The sequence below is a fragment of the Staurois parvus genome, unplaced genomic scaffold (genome assembly GCF_062004578.1).
Source record: "Staurois parvus isolate SC_StPar_1 unplaced genomic scaffold, SC_StPar_1.0 ptg000019l, whole genome shotgun sequence".
Taxonomy (NCBI): Eukaryota; Metazoa; Chordata; class Amphibia; order Anura; family Ranidae; genus Staurois; species Staurois parvus.
This window is the reverse complement of record NW_028317815.1, coordinates 25,935,324-25,952,903: the sequence shown is the minus strand read 5'-3', so window position 1 is coordinate 25,952,903 and position 17,580 is coordinate 25,935,324. Positions and strand designations below refer to the sequence as shown.

Sequence of the window (17,580 nt, the reverse complement as noted above, 5' to 3'; positions counted from 1 at the left end):
GTGGTAGCCAGGAGAACAGTACTTGCCTGACTGCATTGTGCCAAGTGTAAGGTTTGGTGGAGGGGATTATGGTGTGGGGTTGTTTTTCAGGGGTTGGGCTTGGCTTCTTAGTTCCAGTGAAGGGAACACTTAAGGTGTCAGCATACCAAGACATTTTGGACAATTTCATGCTCCCAACTATGTGGGAACAGTTTGGGGATGGTCCTTTCCTGTTCCAACACGACTGCATACCAATGCACAAAGCAAGGTCATTAAAGACATACAGTGGGGATCAAAAGTTTGGGCACCCCAGCTAAAAATTTGTATTAATGTGCATAAAGAAGCCAAGGAAAGATGGAAAAATCTCCAAAAGGCATCAAATTACAGATTAGATATTCTTATAATATGTCAACAAAAGTTAGATTTTATTTCCATCATTTACACTTTCAAAATAACAGAAAACAAAAAAATGGCGTCTGCAAAAGTTTGGGCACCCTGCAGAGTTAATATCTTGTACTGCCCCCTTTGGCAAGTATCACAGCTTGTAAACGCTTTTTGTAGCCAGCCAAGAGTCCTTCAATTCTTGTTTGAGGTATCTTTGCCCATTCTTCCTTACAAAAGTCTTCCAGTTCTTTGAGATTTCTGGTCTGTCTGTCATGCACTGCTCTTTTAAGGTCTATCCATAGATTTTCAATTATGTTGAGGTCAGGAGATTGTGAAGGCCATGGCAAAACATGGCCTACAATAAACAATAATGCACTAGGTGTGTGCGCCGCCTGTTTTCTCTCTATCCAGTGGCTGATTTCCCCGTCTGAGGAGGGCTGCACCCCTGGAACATTTCCTTTTGGTTGTCGCTGTCCTGGTACCCTTGGCTTCCCTTTTGGCTGTGCATATCCTGAGGCGCTGGAGAGTACATACGCTATGTAATGCACACAGTTGCAGTACGGCATTTACAGAGTTAAAACAGTTAAAACAGTCACCTGCTCTCAATCACCCTCTGAAGGACATTCCACTGCACATCACTTTTCAGAGTTACAGCTGTCCATCTAAACTTGGCCTGTGACATAATACGACCAATAGCCGGCCTTGTTTTTGTATGGGACAATGAAGGCCAACATTACAGGTGTGAAGGGGTCCTATATGATATTACCTCATTCTATGCCCACATTTAGGCTCCCTTCTCACTATTGGAGCATCATTAATTTCAGGTGACTGCCCTAAGTCTCTGATCATTTTACAAAATCTCACCACTCTATATAAATCCTGTATAACAATAGTAATAATACCTTAGTAGACCTAAGTGTGAGGTAAACTAATGAGCCCCTAGCTGTGATCACAATCTCCACCCAGACTTTTCTGAGGTATAGTTCCTACCTCTTTTTTTACCCCATGGCAAAACAAAGTATAAAACACACCTGGAGCACGCCCCTAGATGGCACATCAAATGAGAGCATGGGGATATAAGCCATATAGCCAATCCACATTGTATCCATCCCTCGGAATATTTGTGGTTGGTGGCCAGCCCCCTTGCCAGTGACTCTGAAGCCTTACAATCTGTACCCATCAGAGCTTTTTGCACATGCCTAAGAACAGCTCAGTGTTTGTGTTATGGTGCTGGGCTTGTGTACTGTCTGCCATGTCCCTGCATGGGAAACAAAAGGAGGTTTATGAGTAAGAGGGGCCACACTCTTTTTATGCCTCACTTCAATTCCTACTGCAGCTTCTTTGCAGAGCCGCTCCACCATGGCCGCAACAACACAGGAAGCCCATGGGATAACTTGTTTGAAGTGATGCACACCACATACTGTGTACCTATTTGCTGAGAGGAAGTGGGCAGAGGTGCAGCCTGCCTCCTGTTACCTCCTCAGCCAATGAGTAGCTGAAGTCCCTCCCTTTTGACTTTTCCCAGAATTTCCCAAGTCCCAGTCCAGCCAGCTAGGATGACACACTAGGATGACACATTTAATGATGCGGACAATCTCATATTAATGGAAGATAGCAGCAACCCATATGTACAGCCTGCCTGTGGCGCGCACCTCATGAGACGTTGACTCAGGCAGGAGGGAAGGGCTAATGGCCAGGGGGGACATGGGTGGCGGCAGAAGTGGTGCAGCTTTTTTATGAGGCAGCAGACCAGCCCAGGGGGTAATTTCCACCCTGCCCTCCAGCCCATTCCACCCATGAAGGTAACCATGGTGATAGCTAGGACATGTGGCCTGATAAAAAACGTGTGTTACTGGCCGAGTTGAGCGTCTTTCCATGCTAGAGCCATCAGCTTGCCATACCGTTTTTTATGTTAACACAGTGTTTTTTTTATCTTGCATCTTACTTTTTGGATGGGAACTTTGATCGTAAAGAATAAAGAGTCTTTTTGGGCATACTTCACTATGTATGCATTTTCTTAATTTTTTTTATCTACTGATGTCATGGCCATTGATCCACTGTGGTGGAGCTATATTCGGGGGCAGAGTGCCATTACTTTCAGCTTCTAATGGTCCGTCTGTTCTGGAGTATTGTCTGTTATGGCTACTGGCTTGCTATGGTGAACTTGTGATTGCACAATCTTCAAGCTGAGTGCTTTATGACCATTTATAACTTTATGGTCCACCTGGTCTTGTAAGAGGCCCTTACATCTTTATGTGGAGGTGGTAGAGTCTTTTCACATCGTGGTGTACCATTGCAACATAGATCGCACTTGGCACTTTATGTACACTGATTATCTTTTGGAGAAGAAGGGATTTTAATTGCAACATAAATTTGTAATTTATGTTTCACATGGACACTTCACTTTTACCTTATTTTTAAATGTTATTATTAATCATTAGTTTCTTTCGCATTTTACTTTTTGTATTTGCTGTATGAAATTCACTATATGAAAATTCACTGCTATATAATTATTGGATTTTTATTGATTTCTAGGTTTAATATTTGCACTGTTATTTTGTTTTTACATCAGTCACAATGACCAGCACCCATGGAAGGAAAAAACAAATCAGCTGAACAATGGACACACCTAGCCTTGCCACTAATGTGTACTGAATGACATCTCCTAGGGCTCTGCTACTAAATGTAAACATAGGGGTTTCCCATGTGATGTCATTGACATAAATGCCATTGACCAAATATGTCCATGACACCAGTGATGTCATGCAATCTCTTTGTCTACGTAGTTGGGGATTCCCAGTTAGTAAATTAATAAAGGCTGGGTGATGTCACTGGTTGCTAAGAATGTGGAGTGTGTTGGCACCTTTAGCAATCATTGACAGATAGCAAGTAGTAGTAGACATGTTGCTGGTGTATGACGTTGGGTTGCTGCCTACAGGCTAAAAGTCCAGGGTTAGAAATTAACTCCCAAACAGCCAAAGTTCAGTCCAAATAGTGTTTTAGGTGGTTGTGTATGATATTCACTGTCTGCAAATATGACTTCATTTTTTAATTGGGAAATTAATAAAAATATGTTTTTACATGTGAGCTCTCTGCTTGGGTGCATTATTACCTACTTTGTTAGCTTGCTTCTTGCAGCTACTGTGCTTGTTTCTTTATGTTATTTTTAGGTTTACTCCCACACCTTAAATTTGGTGAATTTGGGAGCTAAACACAAGGCTACCCCACCTGATTATGGCATCAACTCTCCATTGATATTAATGTTCAGTCCAAACCTGTGCCTGGATCACACCTTGAGCTTATCCCTATACACCACCATATAAAGCAATCCCAAGAGATGCATGCAAGAATTCATACAATGCTGTGAAAAAGTATTTGCCACTTCCTGTTTTTTTTGTCACACTTGATCCAGATCACCAATCAAAATTTAATATTACACAAAGATAACCCGAGTAAATACAAAATGCAGTTTTTAAATAATGATTACATTTATTAAAGGAAAAAATAGCAGTCCAAACCTGCCTGGTACTATGTGAAAAAGTATTTGCTCCCCAAACCTAATACCTAGTTGTGCCACCCTTGGCAGCAACAACTGCCATCAAGTGTTAGTAATAACTAGCAATGAGTCTTTCACATAACTGTGGAGAAATTCTGGCCCACTTTTCTTTGAAGAATTGTTTTAATTCAGCCACTGTGGATGGTTTTCAAGCATGTACAAGCAAAACTGCCTGTATAAGGTCATGCCAGAGCATCTCAGTCAGATTGAAGTCTGGACTTTGACTGGACCACTCCAAAATCTTAATTTTCTTTTTTTTAGCCATTCAGAGGTGGACTTGCTGGTGTGTTTCAGATCATTGTCCTGTTGCATAACCCAAATGCGCTTGAGGTCACAAATTTATGACAGGACATTCTCCTTCAGGATTTTCTGGTAGAGCAAAGAATTCATGATTCCATCAATTATGGCAAGTCGTCCAGGTACTGAACCTGCCAAGAAGCCCCAGACCAAACTACCACCGCCATGTTTGCATGTTGGTATGATGTTTTTTTTATGAAATACTGTGTTTGTTTTATGCCAGATGTAATGGGATGCACACCTTCCAAAAAGTTCAACTTGTGTCTCATCAGTCCACAGAATATTTGCCCAAAGGTCTTGAGGATAATCAAGATGTGCTTTGGAAAATATGAGATGAGCCTTTCTGCTCTTTTTGGTCAGCAGTGGATTTTGCCTTGGAACTCTCCCATGGATGTCATTTTTGCCCAGTCTCTTTCTTAGTGTTGAATCATGAATGCTGACCTTAACTGAGGCAATTGAGGCCTGCAATTCTTTAGATATTGTTCTAGGTTCTTTTATGACCCCCTGGTTGAGTCATCATTGTGTTCTTGGAGTCATTTTGCTAGGCCAGCCACTCCTGGGGAGGTTCACTACTGTTCCAAGTTTTCTCCATTTGTGGATAATGGCTCTCACCGTAGTTCGCTGGAGTCCCAAAGCTTTAGACATGACTTTGTAACCTTTTCCAGACTGATACATGTCAGTTACTTTGATTCCTATCTGTTCGTGAATTTCCTTAGATCATAGCATGATGTGTTGCTTTTTGAGATCTTTTAGCTTGCGCCGGACCCCCAGGCGGAGCGACAGGTCTCAGGCCCCCAGGCGGAGCGACAGGTCTCAGGCCCCCAGGCGGAGCGACAGGTCTCAGGCCCCCAGGCAGAGCGGCGGGCGCCGGACCCCCAGGTGGAGCGACAGGTCTCAGGCCCGCAGGCGGAGCGACAGGTCTCAGGACCCCAGGCGGAGCGACAGGTCTCAGGCCCCCAGGCGGAGCGGCGGGCGCCGGACCCCCAGGCGGAGCGACAGGTCTCGGGCCCCCAGGCGGAGCGGCGGGCACCGAGTCACCAGGCACGACAGTGGGCTCCGAGTCAACTGGCATGACCGCTGGCACTGGGTCAGACATTGGATCGTCTGGCTGGACAGCGGGCACTGGGTCACCAGGCATCAGGTCATTTGGCTCGCCAGCGGGCACCGCGTCATCTGGCAAGGCAGTGGGCACCGAGTCACCAGGTACGACAGCGGGCTCTGAGTCAATTGGCACAACAGCGGGCACCGGATCAGGTACCGGATCATCTGGATCAACAGCGGGCATCGAGTCAACTGGCCTAATAGGATCATCAGGCTGGATCAGTTCATCATGCTGGGTAGAGGCATCAGGCTGAGTAGAGGCATCAGGCTGAGTAGAGGCATCAGGCTGAAGAGAGGCATCAGGCTGAAGAGAGGCATCAGGCTGAAGTGCGGGTGCCGAGGCACCAGGCTGAACCACGGAAGGCAGGTTCTCAGACGGCAGGCTCACCGGTTTGGATACTGGCAGGATGGTACTGGTTGGAAAGAATTTTCGCTTTTTTCTGGTTTTAACTACTGGAGCACTGCAAGTAAACGCAGGTCTGCAAACGAATGGAGCAGCTGGAGACAGAGAAGAGCTGGAGGATGGAACAGAGGAGGGAGCAGTTGCTACAGAGGGCTTTTTTACAGGGTTAAAGGCAGGATAGGTGCAGCGAGTGGGAACAGGGTACTGACATGCGGTAGATAGCAGGGTACAAACACTAGCAGGTATAAATACACAACCTCATCAAGATCCATCCTTCCCATCAACAAACCAAGATGGCTTCCCTGTGCAGCCACTTCTGGTCAGGATTGGCCTTGGTGTAATGTCAGGGCTCCCGGGTATGACCAGAGGTATGTGACTGACGCAGGGAAACGCAGACTTCAGATATGTTATAAACAATATAATTTATTAACACTAACAATACAAACATAAACGCAGTGCAATACTAAAACATAACACAGTGTAAACAAACCAAACCAACCACCCACAGATGACAGTACATACAATGCAAGCGTCGTCAGGCAGGCCGGGTCAATATCAATCGGGCAGGTAGGTACAGGGGGAGCAAGCGGAGAATGGTCGGGGTCACAAGCCAGGTTCAGCAGGTAGCGGGCAGCGTGGTACAGAGGGTCAGGCAGAGGAGAATGGTCAGACAAGCCAGGGATCAGGAGCAGGAGAATGGTCAGACAAAGCCAGGAATCAGAGCAGGGTCAGCAATGAATCAGACAGGAACAGGAACAGGGAGCAGGAACAGGATACAGGGCCCAGGAGAAACACACACCAAGGCAGAGTCTGCAGGTCTGGCCATCCCTAAAATACACCAGTATAATCAGTTCCAGGTGTTTGACTGGCTGCAAGGTTGAGTCTCTGATTGCTGGGAGCACCCGCTGGCCAGCCCTGGTACTGCAGCTCATAAGGCAGGTGAGTCCCACCATTGCTGGCCAGTCCATTCCTGACATCATCCATGATTTAGCAAGTTGGGGGGGGGGGCATTTCTTTTTCACATAGGGCAAGGTAGGTTTGGAAAGCTTTTTTCACTTACTAAAGGAAATCATCATTTAAAAACTGCATTTTGTATTTACTCAGATTATCTTTGTGTAATGTTAAAATGTGTTTGATGATCTGAATCATTTAGGTCTGACCAATATGCAAAACAAAATCAGGAAGGGGCAAATATTTTTTCACTTTTGTGTAAATGCTCAAATCAGCTAAAATCAGAAACTTGAAATCTAGAGACAGAGTCTTAGTTTTGGTACCCACTGTAGAGAGTAATTTTCTTGCAAAGTGATAGAATCCATACAAGATTAGAGAGTCCAAAAAGTGAAAGCCCCTTGAAAATATGCCATGTTAACCTAATAAAACCCCAGAAGGATCAGGATGCTCTATCAGCAAAAATGACCCAAAAGTATCACCATCGATAGGCATACCTGAGGATAAGATGTGAAAGATCCTGTGCGCCACTCAGATTCAGGAGGTGAGAGGCATTTTCAGAATTATCTGGCCAAACTAACCTCATTTACAACAAAAAAAGGTTAAACTTTGTTGGGTACCTGAAGCTCAGAGAAAAGCCATTTCCGAAGAATAACACATTATATTATTGGGGTTATAGAGGAATCTAATCGTGTAATCAAATCACATAGTGCTCATCCCTAAAAGCAGCCTCAGGTTCTCCAGTGACTTCCAGAATCTATGAAATATGTAGATTTGATACTTATCTCATTCCTTAGATAAATAACGTGTCTTAGGCAGGCCATACATTAACCAATTTCTCTTCCTTCAGTTGAAGGAAAAAAAATTACTTAATTCCCCCCTGAACACATTCAGTGTTGATGGTGGCATCCCTGCCATGGAGTTATTGTATTCTGACATTAAGAGGTTTCTCAGCCATCAGATACAATGAGCACCACTTATGGTCATTGCCGTCTTTTCACATGGGCCCTAGTGATCAGAGCGCAGGTGGAGGGAAATAGGTGAGCCACATGAGATAAATTCCAGTAATTTCCCTCACCCGCCACACACACTGGTCATCCTCTCCTATCCACTATCAGGTTCCCCCTGTGTGCCCCCCTGCCCAGCACTGCTGGCTTCCCTCCTCTCCTGCCAGAGGCTGCAGGCACACAAGTGGATCTTCGGGGTGAAGAGCAGGGGAAGAGGATGGTAAATATGTCATTTATCAGCCCCTTCCTTTTCTACATTAACACAGTGAATGATTGGTAGCAATTACTCAATGTGTTTACTCATAACTGAGGTGTAGTAAACTGTGATTACTATGCTTCTGTTTATGAATGAACTTTATGAATGACTGCAGATGTCTCTTGTTCATTCATCTGCAGTGCAGCTGAAACTGTAGAAAGGAATTGGAGAATGTGTTTCCTCTGTCCCTTTCTCTGTCTCAAAAATGAGACTTCAGGGCCTGTTTATACCCCTGATATCTCACCAAAGACCCCAAAAGCAAAACACAACCCCCCCTAAAGTGTTGTGAAAAAAATGTAAATTTTTTTTTTAAAGAATTGTTATAGTTGCTGTAAGAAATTGTAAAAAATCAGACTAAAATTTCTAATCAGACTAAAATGCCATGCCCAATATGTAGCATAATTTATCCACACCCACTGTTTACCACCATAGATCAACTTTATTACAACCAGCCTGCTCATACTTAGATTGAAAATTTGATCTGACTATGGCTGGCTTAAGATTTCTTGAGAACCATGAACTCCCTATTGGGCTGATATCTTTTCTTAACAGTTGTTAAGAAGGAATGGTGAGCATGGTAATGACTAATTTTGCATTTGCTTTCTTTAATGTCTAACCTACAGATCTCTGTATTTAATAAAATAGCAAAGATATATAAGGTCAAGTATGTAAAATGTGAAAGTCAATTAAAAAATTACTACATCACACGCATTACTTGCATTAAACTCAAAATATGTATTTATGTAAAATATACTATGCTTTTTCCTTTAAACAATAGGAATACATTTTCACTAATGTTCATCTGCTTTTTCCCTTTGTATGTCAATCAAATGTAAACCTCTATCTTTAAAGCTGCTTATTTTTACTTTTCTTTGTTACAAATATAATGCATATTTTAGTAATACTGCTTACAATATGAATTGTAGAAAATTGTCAGTTTGGCTACAGTAACATTCAGACTGACACTTTTGCTGATCCTTGCAGTTCTAGCACAGTTTTGTTTTTTTGTTTTTTTTTTATTCACAGCAGATTACATAGTATTCTCATTTGCCTTTTCAATACTCTATTTGCAATTTCACCTCTCTATTTTTATATGCAAAAAAATGAAAACAATTGTTCATTGCTTTTAATATTATAATAGTAGTAGTATACTGTATATTCCTGATCATCTGATGCTCTTTTTTTCTTTTCTTTTATTTATGCTTTTATTTAAGTGCTTTTTTTTAGGAAATATTGCCACTGTTGTTTAATTTGTTCAATTGTGTTTTGCATTGTTGTTTACTGTGCAGCAGCATTGGTGGGTCTTTAAATTAAACAGGCTTTTTTAACACTTGAGTAAATTATACATTGATATGCATAGCTAAGGAGGTCAACTGCAGTGAGCCATCTGCACCTTTGTTATGTCTCCTGGCAACCGTAATTCACTACTATCCTACACCATGTGACCTGCCTTGCTTGCTCTGAGTAAAGCTAGCGCAGGAAGTGCATCTGACTCTTTGTTTAAACAGACAAGATAATCTGTAGTTTCAAATGCTGATAATATTGTTAATTGTTTGCTCCTGTGGATCACTGATAACTGTTTTATAGAGATAGCAGTGTTTACTGTTTCTCATTTTTTCTCATTTTTATTCTTCAACATTTTTTCCTGACTTTTTTTATCATTATCTTGTAATAGTTGATGGGTAATTAGAAAGATTATAAGAGAACACCTTTTTATATCTAAATTATAGCATCACTTCATTAAAGTATTTTTTTATTATTATATTATTTTAGATTAATTTGTTTGTTGCTTGGAAACTCTTTACAGTTCTATGACCTTTTGGCTAAAAAAAAAAATATTTATCTAGTAGTATTTGCTTATTGATATGCTTATTGATCTATAACTGTCGAAAAATGGTATGTAAGAGAATTTGGTTTATGTGTATAGCTTGCAGGGAAAATAAAAATAACTTTTTATATATTGTGCATATTGTTATGAGTCATAACAGCATAATATCTGTGTATCGATGCTAATGCACAGCTGTGTTCAGATTTCCTATACCAGACTTGCTTTGAGTTATAGTATAACATTTCAATATATACTGCCAAATGAAACTCGTGCTAATTCTGGCCTCATTGTTTCTCCATATACATGTCACTCCATTTGCCTTAAACATAATCTGTTACTTTATACTATGACATAATTACTAGCGCGCTTGCACACAGTTCTGCAATATCCTCATAGAGCTATTAGGATTTTTTCTTTCTTTTTTTAGCAGCCACTTGTCAGTTTTTCTCTGATGATGATACTGTTATATTTTGCAGTTTCAGTGTCACACCTACACCTAGTGTTGGTCGTCAGGCGCTATATCTGGCTTCTGTGTTCTTCACCTATAGCAAACCTCCTTTCCCATAAGACAAGAAGGCCTGCCAGTACTTGGTTCCCCCAGGTCTTATACACAATGCTATACTGCTTGGCCACCATGGCACGGAAGACACAAACTAAGCACAGGGAACAGGTACTTGCAGCAGACAGAGTTGTCTAGTGACAGTCCGGGTTCAAGGCAGGAAGCATCCAAAGAGTAGTCAGGGAGCAATCTATGGTCAAAAGTCTAAGATCGTTAACAAGGCAATCCAAACAAGCTGACAGGGTAGGGCTAGGATGCAAGTCCAGAAATGAGAACGAGGCAGGGAAACTTAAAGCATGTGTTGCAAACACCATCACAAGCAAGAGATTAATGATTTGGATTGCTTAAAGTAAGTTTGAACACCACCTAAAGACTGTATCTAGCAATGTGGACAGACAGGGAGAGTGCAACTCAGTCAAAACCAGGATGCTGAAATTAGACCAGCAGCTGTCATGGAACAGAAGTGTTACACGCTCCTAATACTCATGAAGACTATGTTAGGCCTACAGAGTTAATTTCAGGATGCTGATCAGGAAGCTTTGAAGACAGTAAATCTGATTCCCAAAGAATGTATTGTTAAGACACCCAAAAGCTTTTACAGCAGCCAAACAAACCTAGTTTGCAAACAAGCGTCTATGGATGGTTCTGAAGGCTCTTCCTATGTGTCCGATGTCAGTTCTTCCTTACTGAAAACTTCATAGGGTCAGCATCAACTGAAACCTTTCATACGCTTTCATACGGTTAGGTTTAACTGTTTGGTGTTTTGCCTGGTAATGCAAATGTATGGGAATGTACCAGGGGTGGACTGACAACTCATGGGGCCCCCGGGCAATAGGAGATCATGGGGCCCCTGTGTCCCTGCCCAATCTCAAAAAAGCCTATGAAAAAGGTACCAGGGGCATCTCATGGGGCCCCCTACTGACCCCGGGCCCTCGGGCAGTGCCCGAGTTTCCAAATGGTCAGTCCGCCCCTGGAATGTACATACCATGGCATTGTTGTACCCTTCAGTTTTACTTGCACCCTAACTTTCTGTTACAGTAGGCTGCAGTTTATCCATGCCATGTATGTTGTGATACATGCACATGTCATGTATTGTATTGTACTGTTAAAAAGGGTCATGACTCTTGGGCTTTTGCAATGTGTTGGCAGCTCATTCATAAAGAACAGGTTGTCATAATGCAGTGCAGGCTAAGGCACAAAATAATTCCTGTTAACCCAACATAGTGACCCAGAGAAATCTCAGCAGTGACTTAGTAATACAACACTGTAATTGTGTTATCTTTACATGCACATACATTTTTAAAATTTTTAAACTACCCAACAATATACGTACTGGGATCTCCCTTCCACTCCCATGCTCCATAGGACACTTTGTGAGTTGCTAAGGATATAGTTATACCACTTAAAGATGCCTTTTCTGAGCAATGGTCCTGATTTATTAAGAAGGCAACTGGAAGTCTTGTACAATAAGATTACTAAGATTCCAAATTGGCATTTGCTTCATTGATAAGGAAAACAGAGGTTTGCAGGTTATTTGATTTATTTCAGGTTTTATACATCACATCTTGGTACTTTTTTAATGTTAAACTATGCATTCACAGAAATAGAATTCCTGATTACAGTATGCACAGATTGGAACTTGTCTGAGGTAGTAGAGAACAGATGTAGTATAATATTTCTGTCAGCTTCCCCCAGTTTGTTTATGACATTTTCCAGATTGATAGACTTCTAATTTTTTTGGTGTTTTACAGAACACTTTGGATACATTGTCTTTGTTAAAAAAAAATGGTTTTGAAATAGTTTTTTATTCATACAGATATTATTAATACTTGAACTGCCATCACATTGCGTGTATTCTTAGCAATCCTGGGGAAAAAGAGGCTATTTGAAAGTCACAGTACATGCTGCAGTTCTGTTAAAGATCTTTTAAAGTCATCAAGATGAAAAGCATGTCAGGGCCAAAAAGGATGCTGATCTCATTCAGGGTCTAGGCGAGGTTGTCAAATGGTTACCGAACAACATTAATTCAAAAGGCCAAAATAGACCTGTGCATTTCCTGTGCATTACCACTATAGGGAGGGCAGAGAGGGAGAGGGGACAATTAACTGAAAATATTGTCCTAAATATCGGCACCAACAGGGATACAGGGCACTAGCACAGGACTGGATCAGGGTGGATGTGAGGTAGGGTGCAGGGTGATGATGGGTCCAGTGGGTGACAGCATTTTAAGCACCCCACCAGATGATCTTGCGCCACACCAGCTATTTAAGTTGCGGCATTGTGTTGTTTTAATATGGCCAGCAGATTGTGATGTGGAGGTAATTGGAGGGGATATATTCAGGATTGCTCTCCCCCCATTATCTCCTTTTCTTGGGGTGATTGGAAGTTGAAGAAGTAATTATTGTGTATGTGGATGGAAGTATCTCAAGATTTGGATTTATATTAATAGCTATAACCACAGAGGGCAGTAATTTGACCTGGATGGGAGCTCTTTTCTCCCTTTGTTTGGAATATCAGATAACAATATGAATTGTCATGTGAAACATATTATTCTATGTACTCCCTGTGGATCTATTCAAGGGTAGGCAGTCCAGTCTTGATCAAGATATTATATCATCTTGGATATCATGATTAACAATAAAGATGGGTGCCCACCTATAACTACCCTGCTGACTTCCTTTGCATGCTAGTGCCCTGTATTCCTGTTGGTGGCGATATTTAGGGTAATTGGTTCTCTGTCTCCAATCTCCATGATCCTGAAGAAGTTAAAAATGTGAAACGCGTCAACCTTTTGGAGGACATAATGCCATAGAGAACATTGATGGTATATTAGGCTGCTTAGCCATATATTGTAACATAACGTTTATGTATTACCTAATACAATTTGTATTTTTATAAATATGAGTTTGTCCTATGCTGTACCAGTAAAGTCCCATAGTATTTTTATTAGATTTGTCAATCAGAGATGAGGGACAATGCAATAATATATTCATGTGAGTGCAAAAATTTGCATTTATACATCTTTTACTTGAATAAAGAAATACTACACTATAGTTTTTTCTCTGGCTTGGTGGTATGGTTAATCTCTGGAGGGATATTCCAGCAACTAAGAAGGCTATGGAGGAGGTAATTTAGATGGCCATTATTTTGGAAGAACACCTATTATCTGCAGCATTCTTTGGCCTTTAGTCATAAAAAGGTCACAGAAGTGTCGGTGAGTGTGCTCTTTTCACAGTAGTGTGGAATCTGGTGGCACTATTACAAGATTTATTCATAAGAAGCGCTGAAGATTTTGTGCACGGTGGTGTGTTGGACTTTATTCAGAGACTTTGTATTTATCAAATTGGTGGGATTATTGCTGTAGTGCCTATATACTCCTTTCTATTTTATTTGTCACTAATGGTGATTTCATATCATTATAGGAGGCCAGCTTCACTTTTTTAGGGCATTGGATTAATGGTAGAAAGCACCTTTTTTTACATAATTAATGATCCATGGATTGTACCAGCTTTACAAGAAATCCCTTCTTAGTAATTCAAAGTTTGGTTCACTATGTAGATGTTTTAATTTGTTTTTATAACTGCAGATTTTGTCTATGGGGGCGTTATATTGGGGCTAGGTATTTGTTTTATATTAATGAATGCCTTTTACTTTTGTTTTAACAGAAACATGAATGGCTCTGCTTGAATTGTCAAATGCAGAGAGCTCTTGGTATGGATATGACAGCTGGTCCTTCACCTATGCCACCTCCAGTCAAGCTAAAGCCTGCAGTTCCAGCTGTAGCAGCAACATCTGTCCCTCCTTTAAAGAAGGAAGTTGTTCCAGTGCCAGATCAAACAATGAAGCAAGGACCCAAAGCACCACCTTTATTAACCAAGCAGACATCTGTGTCTGGCTCACCAACTAAATCTAATCAACAGACAGGAGAAAGTAAAATAGGAACTGCAGTGTTGGACAAAACCAAACCATCTGGAACTGAAAAGAAGCTACCAGTTGAGACAGCACACCATGAATCTTCCCAAAAGCCTGTAGCTAAGTCTGATTCCAAACCTGCTCCTCTACCTGCTGCATCACAAGAGGTGGAGCCCAAACTAACACATTCTGCAACAGCAGAAGACAGAAACAAGCAAAAGGATAACACACCAGTAACCACTCTAGTACAGGAATTAAAACAGTCCTCTTTATCTAAAGCACAAGCACAAGAGATCCCCCAGAGGGTTGAAGCTACAAATGTAAAAGAAGATCTCACAAAAAGTCCAAAGAGGACTGCCACTATAGCTGATAGCAAGCAAACTCCAAATGAGCCTTCTGTGGCAAGCTCAAAACCCACTCCTTTGCCTAAACCTGTTGCCCCACAAGCCTCACAGTCCACTGGACCAGGAAGCCCAAAATTCAGCCCATCACATAAGCCTGTGGCTCCACAAACATCACAATCTGTAATGCCAGGAAGCCCAAAATCTAGCCCTTCACATAAGCCTGTGGCTGCACAAGCAACACAACCTGCAGTGCCAGGAAGCCCAAAATCTAGCCCCTCACATAAAGCTGCGGCTCCACAAACATCCCAAACTGCAGTGCCAGGAAGCCTAAAATCTAGCCCTTCACACAAACCTGTGGCTCCACAAACATCACAGGCTTCAGTGTCAGGAAGTCCAAAATCTAGCCCTTCACACAAACCTGTGGCTCCACAAACATCACAGGCTTCAGTGTCAGGAAGTCCAAAATCTAGCCCATCACATAAACCAGTGGTTCCACAGTCATCACAAGTTGCTGGTCCTGGAAGCCCAAAATCTAGCCCTTCACATAAACCAGTGGTTTCACAGTCATCACAACCTGCTGGCCCTGGAAGCCCAAAGCCTACGCCCTTACCCAAGCCTACTGTTGCACAAACCTCACAGCCTGTGGGACCAGGTAGTCCAAAAGCAAGCCCTTCCCATAAACCTACAGCTCCACAAACATCACAACCTCCTGGACCTCCTGGCCCTAAACCTAGTCCATCACATAAACCTATGGTTAAACCAACACAGCAGCCCATTGGGCCAGATAGTCCAAAGTCTAGCCCTTCACATAAACCTGTTGCCCCCCAAACAGTATCACAACCAACCACCCAACCCCAGAAGCCACAAGAGCAACCTAGACGTTTTAGTTTGAATCTTGGGAGTGCCACAGAAACTCCTAAAGTACAGCCTACAACACCACAAGAAACGGTAACTGGAAAACTCTTTGGTTTTGGAGCATCAATATTCAGTCAAGCTTCCAGCTTTATATCCACAGCATCTCAACCCAGTTCTCAAACACAAAGCACACAAGGACCAGCTTCTAAGCAGCCTACACCTCCACCAAAAGCAGCTGCTCCACAGAAACCAGTGAAAGAAGCAGTGGATCCACAATCACCGAAACTTCCTCCGGCAAAAAAGGAAACCAAGCCAGAGCTTCTAAGAAAAGTGGAAGAGCCCAAACCTATTTCTTTAGCAAAAGAAGTTGATGAAAAGATTAAGGAGAAAGAAACCGAAAAGGTTCCTGAATCTAAAATTGTTAAAGAAACAAAAGCAGAAAAAACTGAAAAGATAACTGAGCCAAAAACATTATGCCCTCTCTGCAAGATAGAACTAAACATGGGTTCAAAGGACCCTCCTAATTTTAATACATGTACGGAATGCAAGAAAATTGTATGCAACCTTTGTGGATTTAACCCAGTGCCACACCTGACTACGGTAAGAAAGCCTGTATTTGTTTTTAATACCTTACCAAAATTGTACCTACAGTATAAACATGTAGCCATTGCTGCTGATTTAGTGGCATATATTGAAATTGCATAATATTGACTGCATATGTGTGTATCTAATATTCTTTTAAAAGCTAAGAACACCTTTAGCAAATAAATGCAACACTCTCCCAGCCTTTGCTCCAGTAATAATAACATAATAGCATACATATATTTATCCAGGGCTTTTTTTTCTCAGAGAATAGGTGAAGGAACTCCCCCTTCTGAATCACTTCTCATCTCTGCCCCCTACTCACCTCCGAGCACCATCACTTGGTTCCACCTCCTAGTACCGCCTCTTTTAGAGAATATAGAGCCAAATATAAATTTGTGGTGCTCAGTAATTTGTATGGAATGTGTTAATGATAACAAAAACAGTAAATTATATCCCCAGCAGCCAGCAGCAAGAGACCCAGCAACAAAAGACCCCCCAGCAACAATGAACTCAAGCAAAAATAGACCCCTGGCAGCAACAACAGATTCCCAGCAGCCAACAACAATAGACTCTCCAGCATCCAGCAACAATAAACCCCTCCCTCAACACTAGATTCCTTTCAGCAACAATTGACCCCCCCAACAATAAAAGCTCCCCAACAACAATAGATCCCCTGCCAGAAACAACCCCCAGCAACAATAGACTGTCACACAAAAATAGATGCCTTCCAGAAACAATAGATCTCACAGCAGCCATCATCAATATACACCTCTCTCAACAGAACATCCCATTCAACTACAATTGACCCCCCAGCAACACAACACTCCCCCCAACAACAATAGACCCCCCCAACAACAACAGACCACCATCCAAAAATAGATTCTCTCTGACAATAGGTCTCACAGCAGCCATCAACAATAGACCTCTCTCTCAATAGAAGATACCATTCAGCAACAATTGACTCCCAGCAACATAACACTCCCCCCAGAAACAACGGACCTCCCCAGCAACAATAGACCACCATGCCAAAATAGATCCCCTCCAACAATAAATCCTACAGCACACCCCAGCAACCCTTGTCATTATATACATTCAGTGCTAGAGGTGCCGGAACTGCATTCACCCACGTTCCTGATGGAAAAAAGCTCTGTGCTTATCCTTAAAGGAAGAGTAAAGGCTGAGCTAACTGACATTAAGCTTGATGTGAGATACTTTATGTCATTATATAACAATTACTAATGAAGAAAGGGGAAATAGCATTGCTATTTTTGTTGTTGTTTAAGATCTACCTGTCCTTAAATTACATTTTTCTAGAAACAGGGCTTATTATCTTGTTTGTGAATTAATTTGAAAACCAGGCTCGATTTGTGGAATTGCATATTTTCGTATTCTTGGCTCTACCTATCCCCTTAAACTTTTAGTTGATGAGACTGCCATTGACAATAAAGGCCAATAGGGCACATTACCACTTAAGTATGGAGGTGAAAGCATGTGGTTGAGCTGCATTTTACCTCCCTAAACCACTTTCCCTTAAGCTGCAAAAGCAGCAGATGGAGGTGTACACAC

At 41.9% G+C, this 17,580-nt stretch overlaps 1 protein-coding gene across 6 annotated transcripts in view; it reads left to right on the top strand.

The window, feature by feature from the left end:
• The window catches only part of PCLO (piccolo presynaptic cytomatrix protein), a 357,044-nt gene that overhangs the window by 85,911 nt on the left and 253,553 nt on the right, over positions 1 to 17,580 (top strand). For all 6 annotated transcript variants that reach the window (XM_089685932.1, XM_089685920.1, XM_089685918.1 and 3 more), the window contains exon 3: positions 13,984 to 16,029. In XM_089685932.1, the coding sequence (XP_089542058.1) occupies positions 13,984 to 16,029 (2,046 nt within the window). The remainder of the gene's footprint in view (positions 1 to 13,983; positions 16,030 to 17,580) is intronic.